General features: G+C 51.6%; 9 protein-coding genes across 9 annotated transcripts, besides 15 other annotated features; all 9 read left to right on the top strand.

Annotated features, from left to right (window-relative positions):
* Positions 1–20,119: part of a sequence feature (heterozygous, non-Esmeraldo-like haplotype) that runs on past the window's edge.
* On the top strand, positions 21–515 carry Tc00.1047053508045.79 (spliceosomal U5 snRNP-specific protein, putative; the record flags this gene model as incomplete). The annotated part of the gene is made up of 1 exon (XM_809155.1): positions 21–515. One exon carries the CDS (start codon positions 21–23, stop codon positions 513–515), a length of 495 nt encoding a protein of 164 aa, XP_814248.1.
* Tc00.1047053508045.70 (hypothetical protein, conserved) lies at positions 769–2,142 on the top strand (the record flags this gene model as incomplete). The annotated part of the gene is made up of 1 exon (XM_809150.1): positions 769–2,142. One exon carries the CDS (start codon positions 769–771, stop codon positions 2,140–2,142), a length of 1,374 nt encoding a protein of 457 aa, XP_814243.1.
* Positions 2,578–2,604: a microsatellite.
* Positions 2,703–2,731: a microsatellite.
* Positions 2,776–2,877: a sequence feature (A-rich).
* Positions 2,969–2,989: a microsatellite.
* On the top strand, positions 3,136–6,705 carry Tc00.1047053508045.60 (hypothetical protein, conserved; the record flags this gene model as incomplete). The annotated part of the gene is made up of 1 exon (XM_809149.1): positions 3,136–6,705. The coding sequence occupies one exon, from the start codon at positions 3,136–3,138 to the stop codon at positions 6,703–6,705; it is 3,570 nt and encodes a 1,189-aa protein (XP_814242.1).
* On the top strand, positions 7,015–8,673 carry Tc00.1047053508045.40 (hypothetical protein, conserved; the record flags this gene model as incomplete). The annotated part of the gene is made up of 1 exon (XM_809148.1): positions 7,015–8,673. The coding sequence occupies one exon, from the start codon at positions 7,015–7,017 to the stop codon at positions 8,671–8,673; it is 1,659 nt and encodes a 552-aa protein (XP_814241.1).
* Positions 8,919–8,959: a sequence feature (CT-rich).
* Positions 9,166–9,212: a sequence feature (A-rich).
* Positions 9,392–9,452: a sequence feature (A-rich).
* Positions 9,597–11,486, top strand: Tc00.1047053508045.30 (hypothetical protein, conserved; the record flags this gene model as incomplete). Its single annotated transcript, XM_809147.1, has 1 exon — positions 9,597–11,486. The coding sequence occupies one exon, from the start codon at positions 9,597–9,599 to the stop codon at positions 11,484–11,486; it is 1,890 nt and encodes a 629-aa protein (XP_814240.1).
* Tc00.1047053508045.20 (hypothetical protein, conserved) lies at positions 12,144–13,622 on the top strand (the record flags this gene model as incomplete). Its single annotated transcript, XM_809146.1, has 1 exon — positions 12,144–13,622. One exon carries the CDS (start codon positions 12,144–12,146, stop codon positions 13,620–13,622), a length of 1,479 nt encoding a protein of 492 aa, XP_814239.1.
* Positions 13,214–13,242: a microsatellite.
* Tc00.1047053508045.14 (hypothetical protein, conserved) lies at positions 13,882–14,346 on the top strand (the record flags this gene model as incomplete). Its single annotated transcript, XM_809156.1, has 1 exon — positions 13,882–14,346. One exon carries the CDS (start codon positions 13,882–13,884, stop codon positions 14,344–14,346), a length of 465 nt encoding a protein of 154 aa, XP_814249.1.
* Positions 14,526–14,548: a microsatellite.
* Positions 14,660–14,687: a microsatellite.
* Positions 15,197–15,221: a microsatellite.
* Positions 15,375–17,987, top strand: Tc00.1047053508045.10 (hypothetical protein, conserved; the record flags this gene model as incomplete). The annotated part of the gene is made up of 1 exon (XM_809145.1): positions 15,375–17,987. The coding sequence occupies one exon, from the start codon at positions 15,375–15,377 to the stop codon at positions 17,985–17,987; it is 2,613 nt and encodes an 870-aa protein (XP_814238.1).
* Positions 18,058–18,094: a microsatellite.
* Positions 18,199–18,219: a microsatellite.
* On the top strand, positions 18,339–20,119 carry Tc00.1047053508045.4 (hypothetical protein, conserved; the record flags this gene model as incomplete). Its single annotated transcript, XM_809154.1, has 1 exon — positions 18,339–20,119. A coding segment is annotated over one exon (1,781 nt), but the record flags the coding sequence as incomplete, so codon positions are not given.
* Positions 19,374–19,410: a repeat region.

Below are 20,119 nucleotides of genomic sequence, written 5' to 3'. Positions count from 1 at the left end.
GGTGTGAGGTGAGGGTGAGAATGGCCGAGGTAAAGCTCCTGCACTCCGCGTGGGACGTTGACCGCCACATTGTCCTGGAGGGAGAAAAACTTGTGTTGATTCGCTTCAGCCATTACGATTCACCACCGCAGCCGCTGTCGGCTGGAGGCGATCCCAGCGGTGGGGGGCCGATGGTGCACTTCACCGCCACGCGGCAGATGGACGAGGTGCTTAGCGCCCTTGCCCCCAAGGTGCGCAAGTACTGTGTCATGTACGCCGTGTCGACAGCGGAGGTGCCGGAGTTTAATGTGATGTACGAACTGGGCCACGACCGGGAACCCTTTGCTGTGATGTTCTTTTTCCGCAACACACACATTCGCGTCGACGTGGGCACGGGTAACAATAACAAGATCAACTTTTTCATTGAGGCGGAGGATTTGCTGCCCATCATTGACGCCGCGTACCGAGCCGGTAGGAGCGGGAAGACTATCACCAGCTCAGAGAAGAAGTTCACGACAGCCGCGGTGCGTCGGTGATTAATGGGCGCCGTGAGTCTTTTCCAACGGCCGTTTTTCATTATTTCTTCCTTCTGTGCTTGTAATGTGTTTGTTTTTGTGCCGGGCTCTCTTCCGCCCCTAAAGTCACACAGACAGAGACTGAGAGGAAGTAAACCAACATAATGCACGCCGCCTCCTACTTTTTTTTCTTCTTTTTTTTTTTTCCAGAATATTCTATAAGAAGAGTTAACTTGCATTTAAGTAGATAAATAAAAAATAAGAAAAAAAAAGAATGCGCACCAGCATTATTTCCCCCAACGGCAGTGCAAACCGCGCGAGGAGAGGGAGGATGCGGCTGCTTGCGGTGGCGCTTTTTGCATTCATCGCTTTGGAAACCACGACTGCCGTTTCGGCGGAAAAAGTCTTGAGGCATCCCGTGGCGTCAAGCAGCGGACGTTGCGCAAATGGCGTGAAGGCATACTTGCTGCAGACCGTAAAACAGCGTGCGGAGGTTACTGCCTCTGAGACGAGGGCGCGTGCAGAATTGAACGAGGCACGCACCATTGTGGAGGAGGAGAAGGGCGGCCAGCGGGAACCAAAAGAAGACACTCAGGAGCGTGTCCGTGCCGCATGGTCCAAATTTGAATCCGCCTCAGCAGCAGCGCAGAAGTTTGACGCGGCGGTATTGAATTCGCACGGCAAACTGCCACTCGAGTGTATTCTGGAGGTGGATTCACTGCGGGGAACAGACCCCAACGCCGAGTCGTGGTTTGGACAGACAATTCATGCGCTGGAAAAAGTTGCATTACACCTGCGACTCTACGGTGAGACGCTACGTGGGGTGGTGTTATTTAATCTGGCAGAGTATGAGTCTGCAGTGTCCTCCTTTTATGATTTTGTTGAAGTGTTTAGTGCAAAGTCGCAGCAAGCATACAATGAGATTCAACAACGAAGAAATAAAGTAACGTTTGGGGTTGAGAACGGTGGCCTGCGGGAGTTGGCGGAGCTTGCGCTCATGTACACGAGGTTCATCACCCTTGCCCTTGTGCCCTGGATGACAGTTTTCTCGGTGTGTGTTCTTCTGATCATCTTTGCCCCATTTTTCCTTTCAGCGGTCCTATTACCGCAGCTTGTTTGGCGTGTGTGGGTGCAACTTTTCTTTCTGCACCATACATACGGTCTGACTGTCGACGGTCTTTTTAACTCTCTGCAGCAGTACTTCGGGCTTCTCACGGAGAAGGACTGGGCTGGGTTGCAGGAACGTTTCCTAACAGCAGTCTTGACGTTGGCGACAGCTGAAGGAAGTTTGGGAACGTTCTATAACGGCATCATTGCCGCCACACTGATCATATCAACGGTGGCAATTCTGCTCACTTTCATTTATTACTGGGTGAAGTTGCCTTACTCGCTGATGGCGCGGGAAGGGGGTGGCGGGGGTAAAAGGCACGCGCGGAACCAACCGAGAAAAGGGGCTCCACAGACTTCCAGCAGCGGCGGCAGCACCACAGCAACAACAACGGCTGGGAATGCGGGTCCTAAAGACAAATCCCCCGCAAATGTCAGTGAGGCCGCACGTCACAGCACGAGGATGAGCAACAGACCAACAGGGGATGGTGGTGGCAACACTGGTAACAGTTCAGAGAAAAACACTAAGAAAAAGGCATAAAAGAACATTATACATGTATGCTTAAAGCAAGAGAACAGGAGAGAGAGAGAGATAGTTTTTTTGTCAATTTTTTCCATTTTTTTTTTGATTCTTTACCTATGCACGTGTTTATGTGTGTGTCTGTGTCTTCATGGCTGTGGCTTTTGTGCGTCTGCTGTCTATTGATCGTTCCCTCCCACTTCACTTTTGAATGAGTGATGCGTGAGAGGAGAAGGACGTTGTTTGTGTTGGAACGGAAAGAAGGAAATGTATCAAGCGAGCAAAGTGACGTGGGATGAACGGGCTGGCGATGGTCGCAGAGTGCCGTGGAGGGAAATAGAAGGATACGCTCCCACCACGGGCAGGCGTTACTGGGGAATGGTGGGGGAGGCAATACGGGGCGAGGCGGTAAAATAGAACACCCACGAGAGATGATGAATACACACACACACACACAAGAAAAAAAAGAAAAAGAAAAAAAAATGGGGGATTTAGCGCAAAGCGCAACGGACTGACCCTAAGAGAAAAAATGGAGTGGAGAAGAGAAGAGAATGTTAACTGTGCGTTTCTTGAATCTCATATGTCTGTCTGTCTGTGTGTATGTCTGTCTCTCCGTATTCATGTGCGTTATTGGGCTCCAATCCTCCTTCTTCCTTTTTTTTCTTTTCTTCCCTCTCTCTCTTTCTTTTTTTATAGATTTCTTTTTTTTTTTTTTTGCGCTTATTATTATTATTATTATTTTCTTTTTTTTTCTTTGTGTGTGCGTTTTTTCCGCTGCTTGCACCACCGCCATTTTCCATAATTTTTTTTTTTTGCGTCTTTATTATTATCATTATTATTCTTCTTTTCTCTCTCTCTCTCTCTCTCTGTGTGTGTGTGTGTTTTGGCCCTCCCGTTCATCACATGAAGGTAGGAGGAAGGAACGACGCACCTCCCCCTTTCGTGTTAGCAAAAAGAAGGAAAAAAGATTTGGGGCCTTTGGGCTGAACAGCGAGGGGCCAAATTGAAGGGGACATGCCGGAGGGTGCGGGAGAGGCACGGGCATCGCCCGTTCAGAAGAAAATTGTGGTCCGGCGCGGGGCAGGCACGGCGAGGAAAACCTTGCAAGCGTTCCCCCCATCGTTAGCGGCTACCAGCGGCAGTGGTGGTGGTGGTGGCGTTGACAGGTTGGATGGTGTAAACAGCGGTGTGAATACTAGCACGGGTAGGCAGAGACATGCACACCCGCCGTCACCGACATCACCGCCAACGCAGCAACGCCCAACACTGGATCGTATGGTTTTTAGCTCCGTTCAATTTTCCGCGCCGGCATTTGTCAATAGTATCACCAACCGTGTGCTTCTCCCCATCCTCCTTTCCCGGAGGAAAGACGCATCGCCAGCCGCAACATCAACGACAGCAACAACAGGTGCTGCTGCAGGTGGAGCAGGAAGGTCGTGGCAACAATTCACAGAGAGTGGTGACAGTGACGGTCTGCAGAACAGTGGTCTCGACGGCACACGGCCGTTTCATGAGGATGCAGCAGCCGTGGCCGCTGAAGAGGACCACGTGGCCATTGCCAGCCACCTGACCACAACTTTAGAAAGCGCCCTTGCCGAGATCGAGATGGTGCAGGATGAGGAGGAACGCTCCTTACAGAGCAAAGAGGTTCGATGTCGACGTGTTGAAATACGTGAGAAGCGGCAGCTGGCAACAATTCGTCTGGGATTAGAAGCCACCACGGCGAGGTTGCATGAATACGAGAACCGAGTATGCAACGCATTGGCGGCGACAGCAGGGATTGAGCAGCACTTGTCGCAGTCCAACGCAAGGATGATGCGTGGTCGTTCTGTCTCACAGCTTCTGAAGCATTTCAAGATGTTCACACAAATGAATTATTCAGAGTTGAATGCTCTGCTGAAAAACTTGTCAAGGGCACGTGCAGAACAACGGGGAAACGTGACTTCGCAGTGGGAGGTGGGGCTTGTGTCACCGGCGGATCCCATGTACTTTGGAGGAAGTAGCGGGGGTGCAGGAGGTGGTGTTGGTGGAGGGACGGGAGGTGGAGAAAGTGGTGGTGGAGGGGAGGATGGGGCCGCAGCAAGAAGTGAGGAGGGTGAAAGTGGCGGCCAGGAGGATGTGGATGACAGGAATAATCCAAACCGGAAGGATGGCGCCGAACTCCACCCTGGCACCGGGGATGCACCGAGTGGTGGCGGCAGAAATGACGGCAGCTACAGCAGCAGCAGCCGGGAGGATGCCGATAGGCCGCGGGGAGCACTTAAACAAGGCGGCCCACGGCAACTGAGGCGTCGTGTTGGGACAATGGCTCAAGATAGCGTCGAGGCCTCAGCATGGACGGCGACAACAACAACAACAACAAAAAACGGTGGTGGCGGTGGTGTTGGTAGTAGGGAAAAGATGCATCGTATTGAAACAGCTGCTGTGGCGGCTGGCCTCGATCGGATCTTTGTTGTGCGCAGCTGCACGGAGGCACAGGTGGACTGGTGTCAGCGGCTGACACATCTTTGCCGCGAGTTGAACAGCGTAGTCAGGAACACCTCCAACATTCAACTGTACGTTGAGTGGGTGCGGCAGGAGCTGATGGCCGATATATTCCACCTTGTTGATTGCTTCAATGAGCTATACAAGGAGCACCCGGCCACTGCAGTGCACCAGCCGTACGGCCGTGCCATCCTCAAGACGCTGGAACTTGTCTCACGGCTTTACACCAGCATCACGGATTCACACGACGCGCTGCTCTTTGCCTTTTACTCACGTACTATCAATCAGATGGGCATAACTCTTTTTAGCGAATATTCGCCAAAACCACTCCCTCCGCAACCACCACTCAGTGGCGCGACAACGACATCTGCACCGCTCTCCGCCATGCAGCACTACCGCCGCACAACGGAGCCGGACTTGCAACGCACCTTTGACTTTCTCATTTCCCGCGCTCGTCGTGACGTCATTGTCGTGGAGACAATTTTTGGTACGACAAACTCTGCACGACAGCAGTTGCTTGCACAGGTGACGGAGGGGGTGGTGAAGCCGTTTGTTACCCAGCAGCTGAAGCTCGTGGAATTCTTTGAGCGAGATATGGTGGAGGCAGAGACACGTCTTTCCCCACGGTCTAAACGGCGGGCTTCAGCGCGTGTTGCAGACGCCATGACTTACTCGCACACCATGCAGGCCAGAGTGTTCAGCTTTTTTCAAGATTATGTTAAAGAGCTGCGCAACACCTTTGAAAAGGGGGAGGTGGACTTTCTTAATAAATATGTCGACTCCATCTTTACAGGCCGTTCTGCCTTTGTGGAGCAGAAGGCAGAACTTGCGCTGCTGAAGCGTTACCACACGATGTTAGAGGAACAGTACACCCGAGATCTGCATTCCCTTCCAGATGAGGTGTTTGACCTGCGGGAGGCGCACATGAAGAAGACAAAGGAGCTTGTTGAGTGCCTCACGGAGGTGGTGGCACGAACACGCATTTATGCACCACCAAAAGACGTCACGGTGTGTGTTCTTGACCTCATTAGGGAGTCGCTGGAGAACATGGGCAATTATATGGATGAAGAGGTGTGCAAAATGGTGGAATCTTTACGCGCCGATCGTGAGCACTGGCGTATGAAGCCTGAAAGCGAGGAGGAGTTACTGCGGCCCACCAAATTGGAGTCTCAACAGTGTGGCTTACGCATGTTGCTTTTTGTGCAGTCCTCGCTGATGATTTTGAATGATGCTATCACATCGAGTTGCATGCCTCTCCTGCAAAGTGACCCTCGTCTGGAGTCCGCGATAGAGGAGGCAAAGGAATCGGCATATGAGGCCTTGGATGAGAATGCTGAGACGTTGTTGAATCTGTGCGCCAACGCCATCATTGTTCGTTCCTTATCCATCCTGGTCCACTATCAGAACCGCAATGACTACAAGCCGAAGGTGGCAAAGGGGGCGGAAGGGGAGATGCTTGCGCAGCCGTGTACGCGTGCCTGCACCCTTTTCTGCCTTTACATTACAAGGCAGTTTGATGAGGCAAAGGAGTTTATTCGACTTTCCAACGGTCAAGTGCCTCAGCGACAACATGTCTTTGGGATGGCTACGGGCGCCAAGCTGGATTCCTCTTCGGTGGCAAGTCTATATACGACAGGTTCAAAACAGCGGAGTGGCTCAACAGCTGGTAACGTCTCCAATGACGTGTTCAATGCCGTGCGGGCACGAGCCCGAACGATGAACATGCAACAACTATTGTTCGGTGATGGAGGACCTTCTTCCTTTGTGCGTACAGTTGGTGTGTGTCTTTATCGGGGCATTGTGACGCACCTGAAGGCATTTACTGTCACCGATCGGGGAGCATTAATTTATAAACAGGATGTTACCGCGTACATGGAGGCGATGGGTCCGGTTATTCGCACACCAGGGCTCGGTGGAGCTGTGGTTGAAGTGCTGTTTCGCCTGCTAAAGGAAACAGCGAGTCTGCTGCTGATGCCATGGGGACACATTAAAGGCGTAAGAGAGACGGGACTGCTACGACTCATGAGCAACGAAGAGAAGGTGCAGTTCATCCGAATGCGTGAGGACTTGCAAGAGGGTTTTCGAAAAATTGACCACTGAGTGTGAAATGAAGTGAGAGAAAGTTTGGGGAAGAAGATGGGGAGGATGAATGGCGCATGTGTACGTTTTGGCCCCATCCACTGAATGGTGAGATGTTGAAGGGCAAGAGCGAGTCCTTTGCTTTTTATTTTTAGCTGTGAGTTTCATGTAAAAATGGAAGAAATGACGGAAACAAGAGGTATGGAATTACGCGTATGTATGTCATCCACTCCCATCCCCTTACGTGCTTCGCAACTTGCCTTTTGCTCTCTGCCTTGTTGAAGTTTCCCCTCGTTTTTTTTTTTTTGTTTTGTGGCCGTGCTCGCCCTCATGCGGAAGAAAGCCGCAGCATTAGTAGCACCCACAGCAGACACACGGCCGACGTGCCGCGGGGCTGCCATTGCGAATAACTTTATGGGACGTGCCGGCCCCCGTGAGGGCGTTGGAAGATCAACGGAGATGCCGGCTGCTGGACCGACGGGGTCTCAAAGAAGTCAAACGCAACGGGAGGTGAAAGCGTCAAAAGACGCCGACGCGGCGGCCATTAGTAGTTATTTCCAGTCCGAATTGGTGACATCTCAGTCGCACGAGGGTGTGTCTCCCCTGGCAAAGACTAGGGCCAACGAACGGCGGAACGGGGAGCAGGAGCGGGAGAAGGAACTGCCGGCGGTTGGTGGCGCCGTTCCAACTGGGAAGGGGACGGATCCCAAAAAGCGAGTGCTGCAGGATTTGCCAGCGATGCACGCGGAGGGACAAAACCAGCACGGCAGAGAGGGTGACAAGGGTGTTTCCGTGAGGATGGACTCCCCTGGTCGCGTACAGGTGCTGGAGCAAATGTTGCTACACCTGGCTGCATTGAACAGACAGCTAGAATTAGAACTTATAGAAACGCGACGGGAACTGACGATGTACAAGCAGCTTTTACCTGATGTGCAGCGCCAGACCGAGGCCCATGCTTCGTCTCAGGAGCATCACAAAGCGAATAGTGCTGCTCCGCCACTGATGTCAGATGAGAGGCGACGACAGATGCTCTTCACAGGGCAAAAACAACAACAGCAACAAGCGGAAGATCTGCATGGCGGTATTAGCGGATGGGAAACGGCAGCGAGGAGAATGCGCTATGGTTACGAGGAGGGGGAGAGGGACACCCTTTCAGATGGTGAGGGCCGTCCACGTTGCGCAGGTCGTATGGGTTCCCCGAAGAGATTCCTTTCAACACAACCGCCTCGAAGCAGCAGGAACTATCGGAACCCTCACACTGCTAACGGGACAAATGGCAATAGTTATGTTCCCCATTCGTCCAGACAAAAAAGTCATCCGAAAAGAGCAGCCGCTGTAACTTCCGTACCGTTGGCGGCGTCCGCAACCAATCGCCGAGGTCGTTCCATGCGACAACATACCCGACCCCGCGGACCTTCTCATCTTTTCGAACACCTCGACGCTGAGGATGCGATTGATATGCTGGAGACGCTGAAGCGCTCTCTCATGTATCGCTGCAACCACTCGCATCATCGATCAACAGAAGGAGATGTTGTGCGGCTCGCCGCGAAGTCCCGGAAAGGCACGCGGTCTGTTCCACCACCACCGCCACCACCGCCCATGTCATCATCGTCACAAAGAAAGCTCGCCGCCGCAGTTGCTGGAGCGCCGGTTTGCAGCGTCTCAGCACGACACGGAAGGAACCATGGCGTTTCTGCGGTGGGAGATCCGTCAAGGGGCAATCGAGTTTCAGAAACAGCTCGCATAGCTCATGCTCCTTCTTTTGGGGGGAAGAACTGCGCGCCGGGCCCAACCCAACTCCATTTCTCTTCCCCTTCCAGAGGGGCTACGCCGATGAAAAAAGACACGCCATTGTCACGCGGCCAAGCGGCTGGAGTAGCAGCAGTAGCGGAGGGCGGTGACGGGCAGCTAGAGGCATTGCAGAGGCGTTACTGGGAACAGTCGCGTGCGATATTGGAGCAGCTTGAAAACATGCTGGCAGCTGATTGAAATCCTTAGCATTAGGGATGACAATCATAGTCGTTTGCAGCTTCGTTAAGGTTGGTACCTTCAGAGAATTGTATCTGCACCCTGTGCAGTGATACACACACACACATACAAATACATGTACACTTATGTCTTTTGCTATCTACCAGGAGGGGCGAGGAGTGAGTGGAAATGAGCAAGCGGGTGAAAGCTTTCTTCCTCACAATCTCCCGGCGACGCGAAGAGCAGGAGGAGGGAGGTACAATGCGAGAAGAAGAAGAAGAAGAAAAAAGAAAAAAAAAGAAAGAAGTAAAATGACGTTCGAGCGTAGTTAAGCATACCCTTGAGTACACTGAACAGATAAACAAACACAAGGGTACAGAAAAATGAAACGGGAGGGAAAAAAAAAAAATAGACTCAGAGAGAGAAGTATGAGAGAATGATGGAGGGAATAGGGTGAATAGAGGGGTGAAGCAGCGTTGCATGCAGCCGATGTGAAAACAGTGGAAGAGTAAATTTTTTTTTTTTTGTGTGTGTGTCTTTTTTTTTTCTTCTTTTTTTTTAGAGGTATCGTTCTCTTCCGTACGGCATGTGGATCCTGTTCTTGTTTCCTCTCTCTCGCTTTTTTTTTTTTTTTTCCAACCCATTCAAATACATACATGCATACACTTTCTGTCCTTCCCTGTCTGTTGTCATTCTGGTGTTTGCCTCTCTTTTTTGGAGGCCATGCATTCTGCCCATGTTTTTTTCTTTTTTTGCTTGACTTTCTTCTCTTTCATTTGTTATTTGTTTTTTCTCCTTTTGTGTCCCACTCCTGCGGTGTCGAGTGGCCCGCCGGCGAAAGGGGAGGGGCGGACACGAGAGGAAGGCGGTTCGAATTTGTTTTAAACAGGGTGTCTTCTCACCAATAATAGGGGAAACAATAAGAAGAGGATAGCGGAGCAGGGATGGTTGCGGGTGCGGCGGTGTCGAAGGAGACGCGGGAGATTGTGCGACAGCGCAGAGCGGAGTTAAATGCGGAAAAGTTGGACGAGGAGAAGCGGCAGCTGCGCGGTCGCTGGGTGACGGACAACAATGCGCTTCAAAATGCAGAGGCTCGCAAACGCGAACAGTTGCAGCGTCATGCCCCGAGGCGTGTTGCACGTGTAAATCTTTTTACAAAATTGGAAAAGACAGACACGGGGCTGGTGCTTGAGGACCGCGAGGTTGCCGACCGCGTCACTCAGGACGACATTGTGTCTGCTGTGGACCTTCAAACGCAAGAGAAGAAGTATGAGCTGCTGCTGGATAAGTTAGGCCCGTACAAGGTGGACTTCTCCTTGAATGGCACTCATCTTCTTCTCGCAGGGATGCGGGGACACGTGGCAAATATTCGCTGGAAGGATTTTGCGCTCAACGGCGAGGTTCAGCTGAAGGATCGGGTCGATGATGCCAAGTTCCTCGTTGATCACACTATGACGGCGCTGGCGCAAAAGAAATATGTTTACATGTACACCAAGGAAGGGTCGGAGATGCATATTCTTTCTCAAATGGCAAACATGGACCGACTGGCGTATCTGCCACGGCACTTGCTTCTTTGCGCAGCCTCTACTCGTTTCAGTGTTATGCAATACATGGACATCAGCACAGGGCAGGAGCTGGGTGCAAAGGTGCCCGCCGTGGTGCGAGACCCTACCTCCTGCATGGATGTCAATCCGAGCAATGGGGTGATAGCGAGCTGTGATTTGCGTGGCGTGGTGAAGTTTTGGTCTCCAGTTGTGTTGGACCCACTTGTGCAACTCAAGGGTCACAAGGGCGTCATTGACGACATCCGATTTCATCCAAATGGCCGATTTTTCGTGACACTTGGTGGGGATCACAAATTTAAGGTGTGGGACTGTCGCACACTGCGTGCCCTGGAGGAGTACGCCGTGACGTACACCTTCAACACTATCGACATCTCTAGTTCCGGCCTCGTCGCTATGGGAGGTGGCACAAATGTGCAGTTGTGGAAAGGCATCTTTTCCAGTGCCAAGCCAACGGCACCGTATATGAAATTTGGACTTGGCTATGGTAATATTGCCCGGCAGGTGCGATTCTGCCCATTTGAGGATGTGTTGGGCATCGGTCACTCCCGTGGCTTTCAGTCGATGCTCGTCCCTGGCGCCGGGGACGCGAATCCGGACTTTTTCTACGCCAATCCACACGAGACGGAGAGGCACCGGAAGGAGCGTGTGGTGTCGACGCTGCTAGACAAACTGCCGCCCGACACCATTTCCCTTGACATTCAGGTCCCTGGTGTCAACGAGGCGCGGCTTGCAGAGTATAATGAAAATATACGTCTTAATCGAAAGGCGAGGGCTATTCGCGAAAAGAAGCAACGTCGGGCGGACAAGTCTCTTGCCGACGCCGCCCCGACTGGACTGCAGGTGGGCAATGACGATGAGGTGGACGAGGATATTGGCTACTGGGAGCGTCCAGCGACGCGGGAGCTAAAGTCTAGGAAGGAGAAGCTGAAGGAGCGGAAGATGCAGAAGTGGGACAAGAAGGACAGCTCGGACAAGGTACGGTCAAAGCAGACCATGCGCACCTCCAAGATTGCGCAACAGCGGCGGGCAAAAGTCCGGCGAGCGGGCCGCCGTGACAAGAGCGAGGAAGAGAGTGAGGAGGAGAAGGGGGAGCGGAAGAGAACGCAGAGTCAACTCAAGAAACGTCGGCGCGAGGAGGCTGAATTTGCCGACGACGTCCGTTTGCTGCGCGGTCAGCGTCAGCTCTCGGACAAGGAGGGGCACGAAGGCACCGTAGTGTTGTCTTCATCGGAGTTGATGCATAACGCGGCCCTCCGGCGGTTAATGTAAGGAGGGAGAGGGAGAGACAAGAAAAAAGGAAAAAAGGAGACGAAGGAGTCGTTGCGACATTCCCTGCTGCTTTATTTGTTGTATTCCGTGCTGGGGGAGGGGTGCGAACGCTGCCTGTCCGGGCAAAGGAGGCGGAACCTCTCTCTCGCTCCCTCACTCTCTCTCCGTGTTTGTTTGTGTATGGGACGGAAATTAATTTGCGGCGAAGGTTTTAACAAGAGCAAAAAGTGTTCACGATTAATAAAAGAAGAAACAACAACAACAAGATAAGATTTTTCTCCTCTGCAATTGAAAGTTTTGGGATGGGGGAGTCAATTGTGCGCATGCGTGTTTCGCCACGTGATATGAATTGAGCCTGACTGATAAAACATTGCCAAAGACGTATGACGCTTGGCATCGCCGCCACTCCTTTTTTTTTTCTTTTGCCCTCATTCTTTATTCTTCTTGCGGTCCTGAAGGGAAGAGACGCCTCTCATCTGGGGGGTAGTGGACCGGACATTCCGTTTGCTCCAATTTAAAGAGCGCCTGAAGAGAGTGTTCACGCAGATCTATACGTAAATAGATACATATAAGATAAAAACAAAAGGAAGTAAAAGGAAAGAGTTATTTCTGCGTGAGTGTGTGTGGGAGAGAAAAAGAGGGAGTTCTTGGCGCGCAATGGACCTTGGTTTGCATTTTATGACAAGAGAAGAGGCGGTGGTGATTTTTGTGGACATGGATCCTTCTATCTTGCTTACCGACCACGCATTACCCTACCCGCTTGGCGCTCCAGTCCAAATTGGCGGCAGCAGCAGCAGCAAAGTTACAGATGGCTCGGTGGAGGGTGCGGGCACATTGGGGAGGATGGAGAGTGCCTTTAAGCTTCCCAAAGCACGAATTGACGTCATCCGGCTAGCGTTGAGTTCTTTTCTTCATCAGAAGTGGTGTGCATTGTCTAATTCGCCCAAATCTTTGTGGTTTTCTCTTTATGCCGTGAGGGATGACATAATCGAGTTGCTTCCGCCCACACGTGGCGAGCCGACTGCCATCGATGCCACCGTTAAACGGCACATTAGGGCGGACGCGGAACCAACGGCATTAGCAACCGCACCATGTGGTTCGTTCCCGTTTTGTTCAGTTGCGGATGTGCTGCAGCGTACGGAGGAGATGCTCACCTCCGCGGGCGTGGAAGAAGTGAGATATGGAGGAGGTGACGTGTCTAGAAGGAACTCACAGGATGCTGGTACTGGTGCCTTAAAAACACCACTATTACCACAGACGGCAGAGCCGCGTAAGCTCATGCTCATTCAAGGTATAGTTTTGCTCAACCGTGATAGCGCTTTGCCCACTTCGGCACCACCAACTGATGCCGTTGGCTGCGAACTGCTTGGCACCGGCCTTGTTGTGCGACGTTTTCTAGACGTCATCCCTCTCGGTAGTAAGCACCGCCCCTCGCCACTACTGAGGGGTGCGAGGGATTGCCACACCACGGGTGTGAGTCACACAGAGACACCGAAAAAGGGCAAAGAAGCCCCAATTCCGTCGAAGCAGACGATGGTGGTGGAGTGTCCATGTAATATTATAGACCTTGTCAGCTTTACAGGGGTGTCAAATCGTGGCCTTGCCCTTGGATGTGCCCTCACGAAGCTGCTTACACCACACATTGAAGGGAGCTTCAATTTTTTTTCCGCTCAGCCGCTTCGCAGAGTCAACATTGCTCTTATTTCCAAGGAAATACGACGAGAACGGCAGCAGCAGCAGCAGCAGCAGCAGCAGCTGGAGGCGAGCGCGCGGAAGGGTACCTCAGCGCCATTGGAGGCCAAGCCAGAAGTCCGCGTAGAACGACTGCCATTGGACGTGAAGGGGAAAAAGTCGTTAACGGAAATAGAGACTGGAGCACCGTCCCAGCGGCCAACAACCGGCGATGCTTCCTGTGAAGTTGGTAGCAGTCTATCGCTGATGACGGGCACCGCCTCTTCTAGCCCAGTGCGTGAGGTCGTTGGTAATGAACGCGAAAATTCGGATTCATTGATGCTGCAACTGTTCCCAGGGGTTGCTGTTAAGGAAGCACCCCGAGTAACGTCGTCGTCGTCCTTCTCACCGCCGTATGTTCGTGGAGTGTTATTGGGGCAAAATTTGAAGGAGAGGAAACCGTAGGGTTTTGCGCATAACCATGTCGCGGTGAGTCTTTGATTTTTATTTTTATTTTTGTATCTTTGTCTCTGTCTGTGTGTGTGTATGAACATAAAACGTACCTGCATGCGAGAATCCGATTCCATACCGCCTTTTTGTTCCAGAGATTAGCGACACTCGCAAGCTCGAGAATACGGGGAAAGCCGGGAAAGAATATATATATACATATAGAAATTAGAAAAACAACAACAATAACAGAAAGGCGGCTTTGTATGTGTGATACATGACGTCTGCGGCCATTCTGGGCTGTTGTGCCCCCTTCACTCTCACGGCGGGGATCATATTATTTACATTTGCAGCCTTCATGCAGCACGGGAACTGGACCTTTGAGGTCCTTTCGGCAAAAGAGGGGTGGTCTTTAGACGAGAAGGCGGCCTGCTGCCGAAATGCGGCCATCTTTTACGTTGTTCTTTCGGCTGTGCTGTGGGTGTCTCTTTGCCTCATGCGTTTGTTTGGTAAGGAGGGGCGGAAACAAGAGCAGCTCCGGTTTGTCTCAGATGCAAACGGCCGAGTACACAACACCACCAACGACGATTCTGCTGATGATGATGATTATGGGAAAAACGACAGGGCAGGCTGCCGCCGTTATCAACCAGTGTCGCCGTTTCTGCGGGAAGGCGCAGTTTTAGCATCCAAGGAATGGACGTTGGGAGACAAAGATGTGAGCCTTCTAAAGGCACAAGCATAGAAATAAAATGTCTCTTTGGTGCCTCAGTGAGTTTTATGCTACGTGAGTGAAACAATTGCTTCATTGTTTTCTCTCCCACCCTCTCACTGTGCGTTTCTTTCTCTTCTTCACGGGGCCTTTTTATTTTGTTAAGGAATCGGCAAGGCCTTTTGTCTTTTCTCTTCCCACGCACAGCCGCTTATATATATATATATATATATATTTACGCTAATAATGATGCGTTGTGGTTACGAGTGTACATTGCTTCGAATAATAATAGTGAAAAACGAGGGAAATGAAAATTGAGGGTTAGGGGGAGGAAGAGGAGGAAAATCAAAAAAACAAACAAACAAACAAACAAAAAATACGTGGCAATGAATGCTCAAGGATGGGTTGCACTTGCTTGTTGGTGTTGAAATGAAGCGGCGTGACATTGTGCTTCATGCCATGATGAAAGTCTGGTGGGAAAATAGATGATGAGGAACACGGCATCCTTGTGTACTATTATTACTAGTAACCCTTAGTACGGCTACTGCTGTTGGTGTTTTTTTTTTTTAAATAAACAATTGCTTGTTTTCGTTTTTTTGTTTTTTAAAATATCTCTCGTTGTGCATAATCTTCCAGACAATATGTGTGAGTTTTTTTTTTTTTGTTTGGTGTGCGTCATGTGCCCGCATGCCCTTCTTATTCCTGTTTTTTGCTGTTCCTGCTGCATGGATGACTCATCTTCCTTTTTATTTTTCTGCTGTCTTTTCACAGCCAATACGGAAGCGCGCAGTGGGGGGAGGGGGAAAAAAATCCGTGAGGGGTGTTGAGAGGCGACGCTACGCACCCTCGCTGGCTGCGGGACGTGTCAGGGAGGGAAACACACATACACATATATATATATATATATAGAGGTAGGAAGGGAAGGGGAAAAGTGGGTGAATTGCAAGGCGTGCCTGCTCGTTTCACAGGAGGGGAAAAGCGACAATTGCGTAGGCCAATTCAACGTTTCCGATAGGAAAAGGCGATAGCGGCACGGCGGCGGGGTGCCATCAGGGACCGCAATGGCACATGTGGGAAGATTGTCACCCACGAAGCGGCGGCAGAGGAATTACCATCCCACCAGCAGGATGACTTTATCAGACCCAAAGCACCAACGTCCGTCGCTGTTTTTTTCATCATCATCTTCTTCTTCCCCTTCTTCCGCAGCACGCCCGACGCCGCTGGTGCTAGCACTGCAGGCTCAATGGAGTCTTTTGCAGCAACATCTTCAACTCGGTGCCATACCCATCTCCGCGGAACGTGACCTGCTAAAAGTGCTGGAGTCCCTGCCAGAAAATAAGAATACCATCTTGTCGGATGTAGAGGGTGTGCTGCCGTATATTTTGGCCTTTGCTGTGGCGCCCATTCCAAGTGAGCGGACGCAGGTGATAGCCCTCGGGGCGATGCAGGCTATTGTTGGTTCACTCATCACGGTATGGGGCAAAAAGGCGGCTGCTGTCCTGGTGCATGACTTTCTGACTGTGGAGCACAATGCCCTTCACGCACTGGGGGTAGCGCTCTCGGTCGCCCTTGAGGATGGCGAAACTGAGGGAGTGGGGGATGTCGTGATGGAATTGAATCGAGTTGATTCTGGGAAGAAAATGAGACAAGGACGTAATACCACACTGACAGAGACCCGCAGCTCCATTATAGGCGGTGCATTGGAACTCCTTATGATGATGGTAAGTTTGTCCACAACAACCGCGGCTGCGGCACTCACTCATCCTAAACTTCTCCACGCAATTCTGTCTTGCCTCCCTCAGGCTACCCCAACGCAGGCCTGTGATGTAGCTAACATCTTCCTCGCTTTGGGCGCCGTGGATGGTGCGGCCGAGGTGCTTGTGGCATCTCGAGCTTATCATGGCGTTGTACATTACATTAGAATGGGTGCACATGTTGGAGTTGGCGTGTCTCACCCCAATGCAACGGTTACTGCGTTGTGTTTGTTTTTAAAATTTGTTGTTCGACTTGCAGGAAACCCGGCGGCCTTTGCAGTTCTACAGGAATACTCTGGCACACCTCATGTGATGGAGGAGCTTCTTTGTGGCCAGTGGGGGGAACTTGTAGCCACTGGCTGCCAATGGCTTGTTAGAATCATGGAGCAGCACACGACGCAGTGTGTCGGGTTTATAACTGATTTGCTTCTCAAGACACGGGTTGGGGAGCAACTTTCCAGCATGTTGTTGTGGCCATCAAGCATGGCGACATATGCGGCATTGGCGGCTCTCTGCTGGAGGTGGTTCTCTCTTGTCTCACCCGCCACTGTGGGCTCCTTTCTGGTTTCGAATCCTAACGCCCTACTCTCCCTTTTGCAATCCCTTGCGACAACATCCCTAACAAAAACTCGACGACAACAGCAACAAGAGGAAAGAAAACCATTGTTAATTGGAGACGCGGCGTCGGGGTTGCGTGAAGGAGCCAATGGAAGCAGTATGGTGCGTCAAATGCTTACAGAAATTGTCTGTGCACTAGGTATTAGTTACGGTCTGGCAAATAGGGAGTTGCGTGCGGCAATACATCGTGTGGCTTTTTGTCGGCTTTCGCCCGTGACGCAGGAGGAGGTGCAGAAGCGAGTCAGGGCCATCCTTGCCGGTGTGGACGATTCGTACTTTGAAGACGAGTATCCCACCGTGATGGTACCGCGCCGAAATCCCCGCGGCATTAATATTTCCCTACCCGAAAAGAATCTTGTAGAGTCTTCCGCGGAGACGGATGATGATGATGGTGATCATGGAGGGGATGCCACTAATGGCGGGAACTCGAAGAAGACGAGGCCGTTGAATGACGCTGAGGGTGTCCGTTCCCTGTCCACTGGGAAACAGTGGCGCAGCTTCATGCTTCACGCGTTGACTCGCCTGTTCCGCGGTAATGCCCGAGGGACGGTGAAATCCGGCTCCATGGTGCAGGGGCATCCGTTGGGGGCTGCGACGGGTCTGCATCGCATGCCAAACTTACACAGTGCGCGTCAAAATCCACAGAACAACCACGCTGTTACTGCCACCGCCGTCGCTACCGTGACATCGTCAATTCAACTAGGCGTGGTGCAGCGGGCGGAGCAAATGGGAGGCACGTTTTACCTGGACAGTATTCGTGTGATTCTGCGGCTGGCACACTACTACAAGCACGCCTCTGGGAAGGAGGACTTTCACGGTGCTGCGACGTGTCGTTCAGCCTCAGCGCATTCTGTGCACCGTGGGGGGAAAGCCCCGAATCCGTGGGCTCCACCGGAAAAGGTGGAATCTACACGGCGTTGGGGTGTAGAAGAGGTGCGGCGGTCCGATGTCGTTTTGTTCTTTGTCTCATATGACAACATTGTGGCTGAGCTGGCGGAGGCGCTGGAGGCGGTGGAGGAACACACGAGGAATCTCGGTCAGCAGCTTCAGGTGTGCCCCACAAGAGCACTGCATCGAAGATGTGTACTGAATGACCTCTACTTGCATGTGTATCCGTCGATCCATATGTTTCTTCGGTTTATTCAACATCACATGGCACGATCGCGGCCTGTGCTTCAGGTCATTGCAGAGAGTGAACGTGCGGTTCATTCTGGCAACATATTGGATCTCTACGAGGCTGTTGGGCATTGCGTCGGTGCGAGTGTGTCGTCGCCAGGGAACACCACAATAGAGAGCCAGTGAAAAGACAAGAAAACAACAAGGGGAGAAGGAGATGTGAAAATAAAGTGCGAGAGTTTTCGAAAGGACGAAGAAAAACAAACCAACAAAAACAAAAACAACAACAAAAAAGGAATGGAGTGGTGGCGTCTTCCTCTTAATGTTTGTTTCCACCTATATATTCAATTAGATGCTATTATATATACATGCATGTATAGATGTCACACAACACGCGTTTTTTTTTTTTTTTTTTTTTGCGGGCCCACTTTTAAATTGTGCGATTCAGCGATCATTCTCCTTTTCTTCTATTCCTGCTGCTGCTGCTGCTTTTTTTTTTTTTTTTTGTCTCTGTAGTAAGAAACAAAGTGGTAGAGAATGTCTCACTTCGCGACGGTGCCTGCAGGAGATTCTCAGCGGAATACCGTTACCTCTGATTTGTACGATCAACGCGATCTTCAGGAAAAGGCGTTAGAAACATGGGAGAAACAAAAACGCATATGGGCCGCTGTGCAGGAGAAGATCCGCCGCCGCGTCGGCAACAACGGCCAGATACGTGGAGCCTGCATGAACATGTCACAAGGGGCTTACCGGGCTCGTGTGCGTGAGGAAGAGGCTGCGGTGGTAAACAACGCGACCCCATCTCACGTCTTTTCAGGGTATTACACGTGGGAAAGTACGCTGCGTACCACCGAAGATAACGGGGCCATTCGATATGTCAAAGCGGGACAAACGAACTTTCCATACGCGTTGTACGGGAAGCTAACGGACAAACGGCGTCTGGATGTGGAGCACCCGACAAATACCCGCGTCGTCTTCCCAGACGAGCAAATTCTGAATGAGGCGAGAAGCAGGGAGTTGCAGCGGCCATCCACGGGCGCATTCCCAGTCTCCTTCCGTGACTCGAGCTACTACAAAGAGAGGTTTAAGCAATATTACCCGCTGATTGAACGGAATATGCCCCACTTATTGTTACCGCGGGCCTATTTGGAGGTGTGTGGCCAGCCACCCCCATGGACGTCCAAGCCGGAGGATAAGGTTGCGGCGGCGAGGAAATCTGTGCCGGCTGTCGCGCACGTGCCGCCACTGTCACCCAAAGGGAAACAACAGCAATTGCTGCAAAAAGATCAGAATGGACAAGGGAAGAGCTGCTCTCACAGTGTGGAGGAAACAGGCAGTAAGGGGGAGAGCAAAGATGTCAACTTCACCGTGTCCACGGAGGAAACTGTTGCGGGGGCTCCGTCTTTGGAGATTTCCACATCACGTGTCCTCTTTTTTGCGCGACCAGGGGAACTTGCCCATGGTACAGTGAAGATTCATAACAACGGCACGACGACGGTATACTACAGTTGGGCACCGTTTCAACCGGCCACCGCCCTGGACGAAAAAATTGGCAATGAAAAGGTTGACAGTGAGGTGGAGAAGAAGGAGGAGGAAGAAGAGAAGAAAGGCCGCGATGACACGATTTATGAAGAAAAGGCCGGGTTCTTCCCGTTGGAGACTTCGGAAGAAAAGGAGGAGGTGCCAGTGTCGGCAAGGAGCGGGGAGAATGACATTTACACGAAGGGGACTCCGCAGCCCTCGGTATGGTCCAATAAAAAAGGGGAAAGAAAGCCAAACCAACTGAACGTCTCTCTTCGCTCCCTGGCGAAGAAGTCGGCGCAATCCAAATCCTTTTTTTTTTTGTCCGCCCAGCTGGATGGCGTTATTCTGCCAGATGAGGAAAAGACATTTTCCTTTTCTGTACGAGCAGCATTCCCTGGTTGCTTCCTAAGGTATTACGAACTGCTTATGGTCCCCGCTGCTTCCTTTCGCGTTATTCTGGAGCTGCGTGCCTTTATACAAGATGGTGGGCCAACAGTTGAGACAATCGCACGCCCTGTCGCGGCCGCACTCGAGGCCAAGGCCGTGGCTGATACACAGCGTGAGTTAATCAATGCCTTGGCAGCGCACCCGCATGTGTACGAGGCGGCTGAAATTGCAAAGGCAACTCAGGATTGTTTGGATGCTGCCAAGGCCGCGAAAGAGGCTCAAGATGCGCTGATTGCAAAGTGGCGCAAGTTATGGCACGACTCAACGTATACCGCTATGCGTATCCCATTCAATATTGCCGTCTACGGGCGGCTAACGGCTCTACATCAAAATCTTGCTCGAACGAT

The sequence above is a fragment of the Trypanosoma cruzi genome, genomic scaffold (assembly GCF_000209065.1).
Source record: "Trypanosoma cruzi strain CL Brener 1047053516619 genomic scaffold, whole genome shotgun sequence".
Lineage (NCBI taxonomy): Eukaryota > Euglenozoa > Kinetoplastea > Trypanosomatida > Trypanosomatidae > Trypanosoma > Trypanosoma cruzi.
The sequence above is the reverse complement of the archived record's forward strand: the minus strand, read 5'-3'. Positions and strand labels throughout refer to the sequence as shown.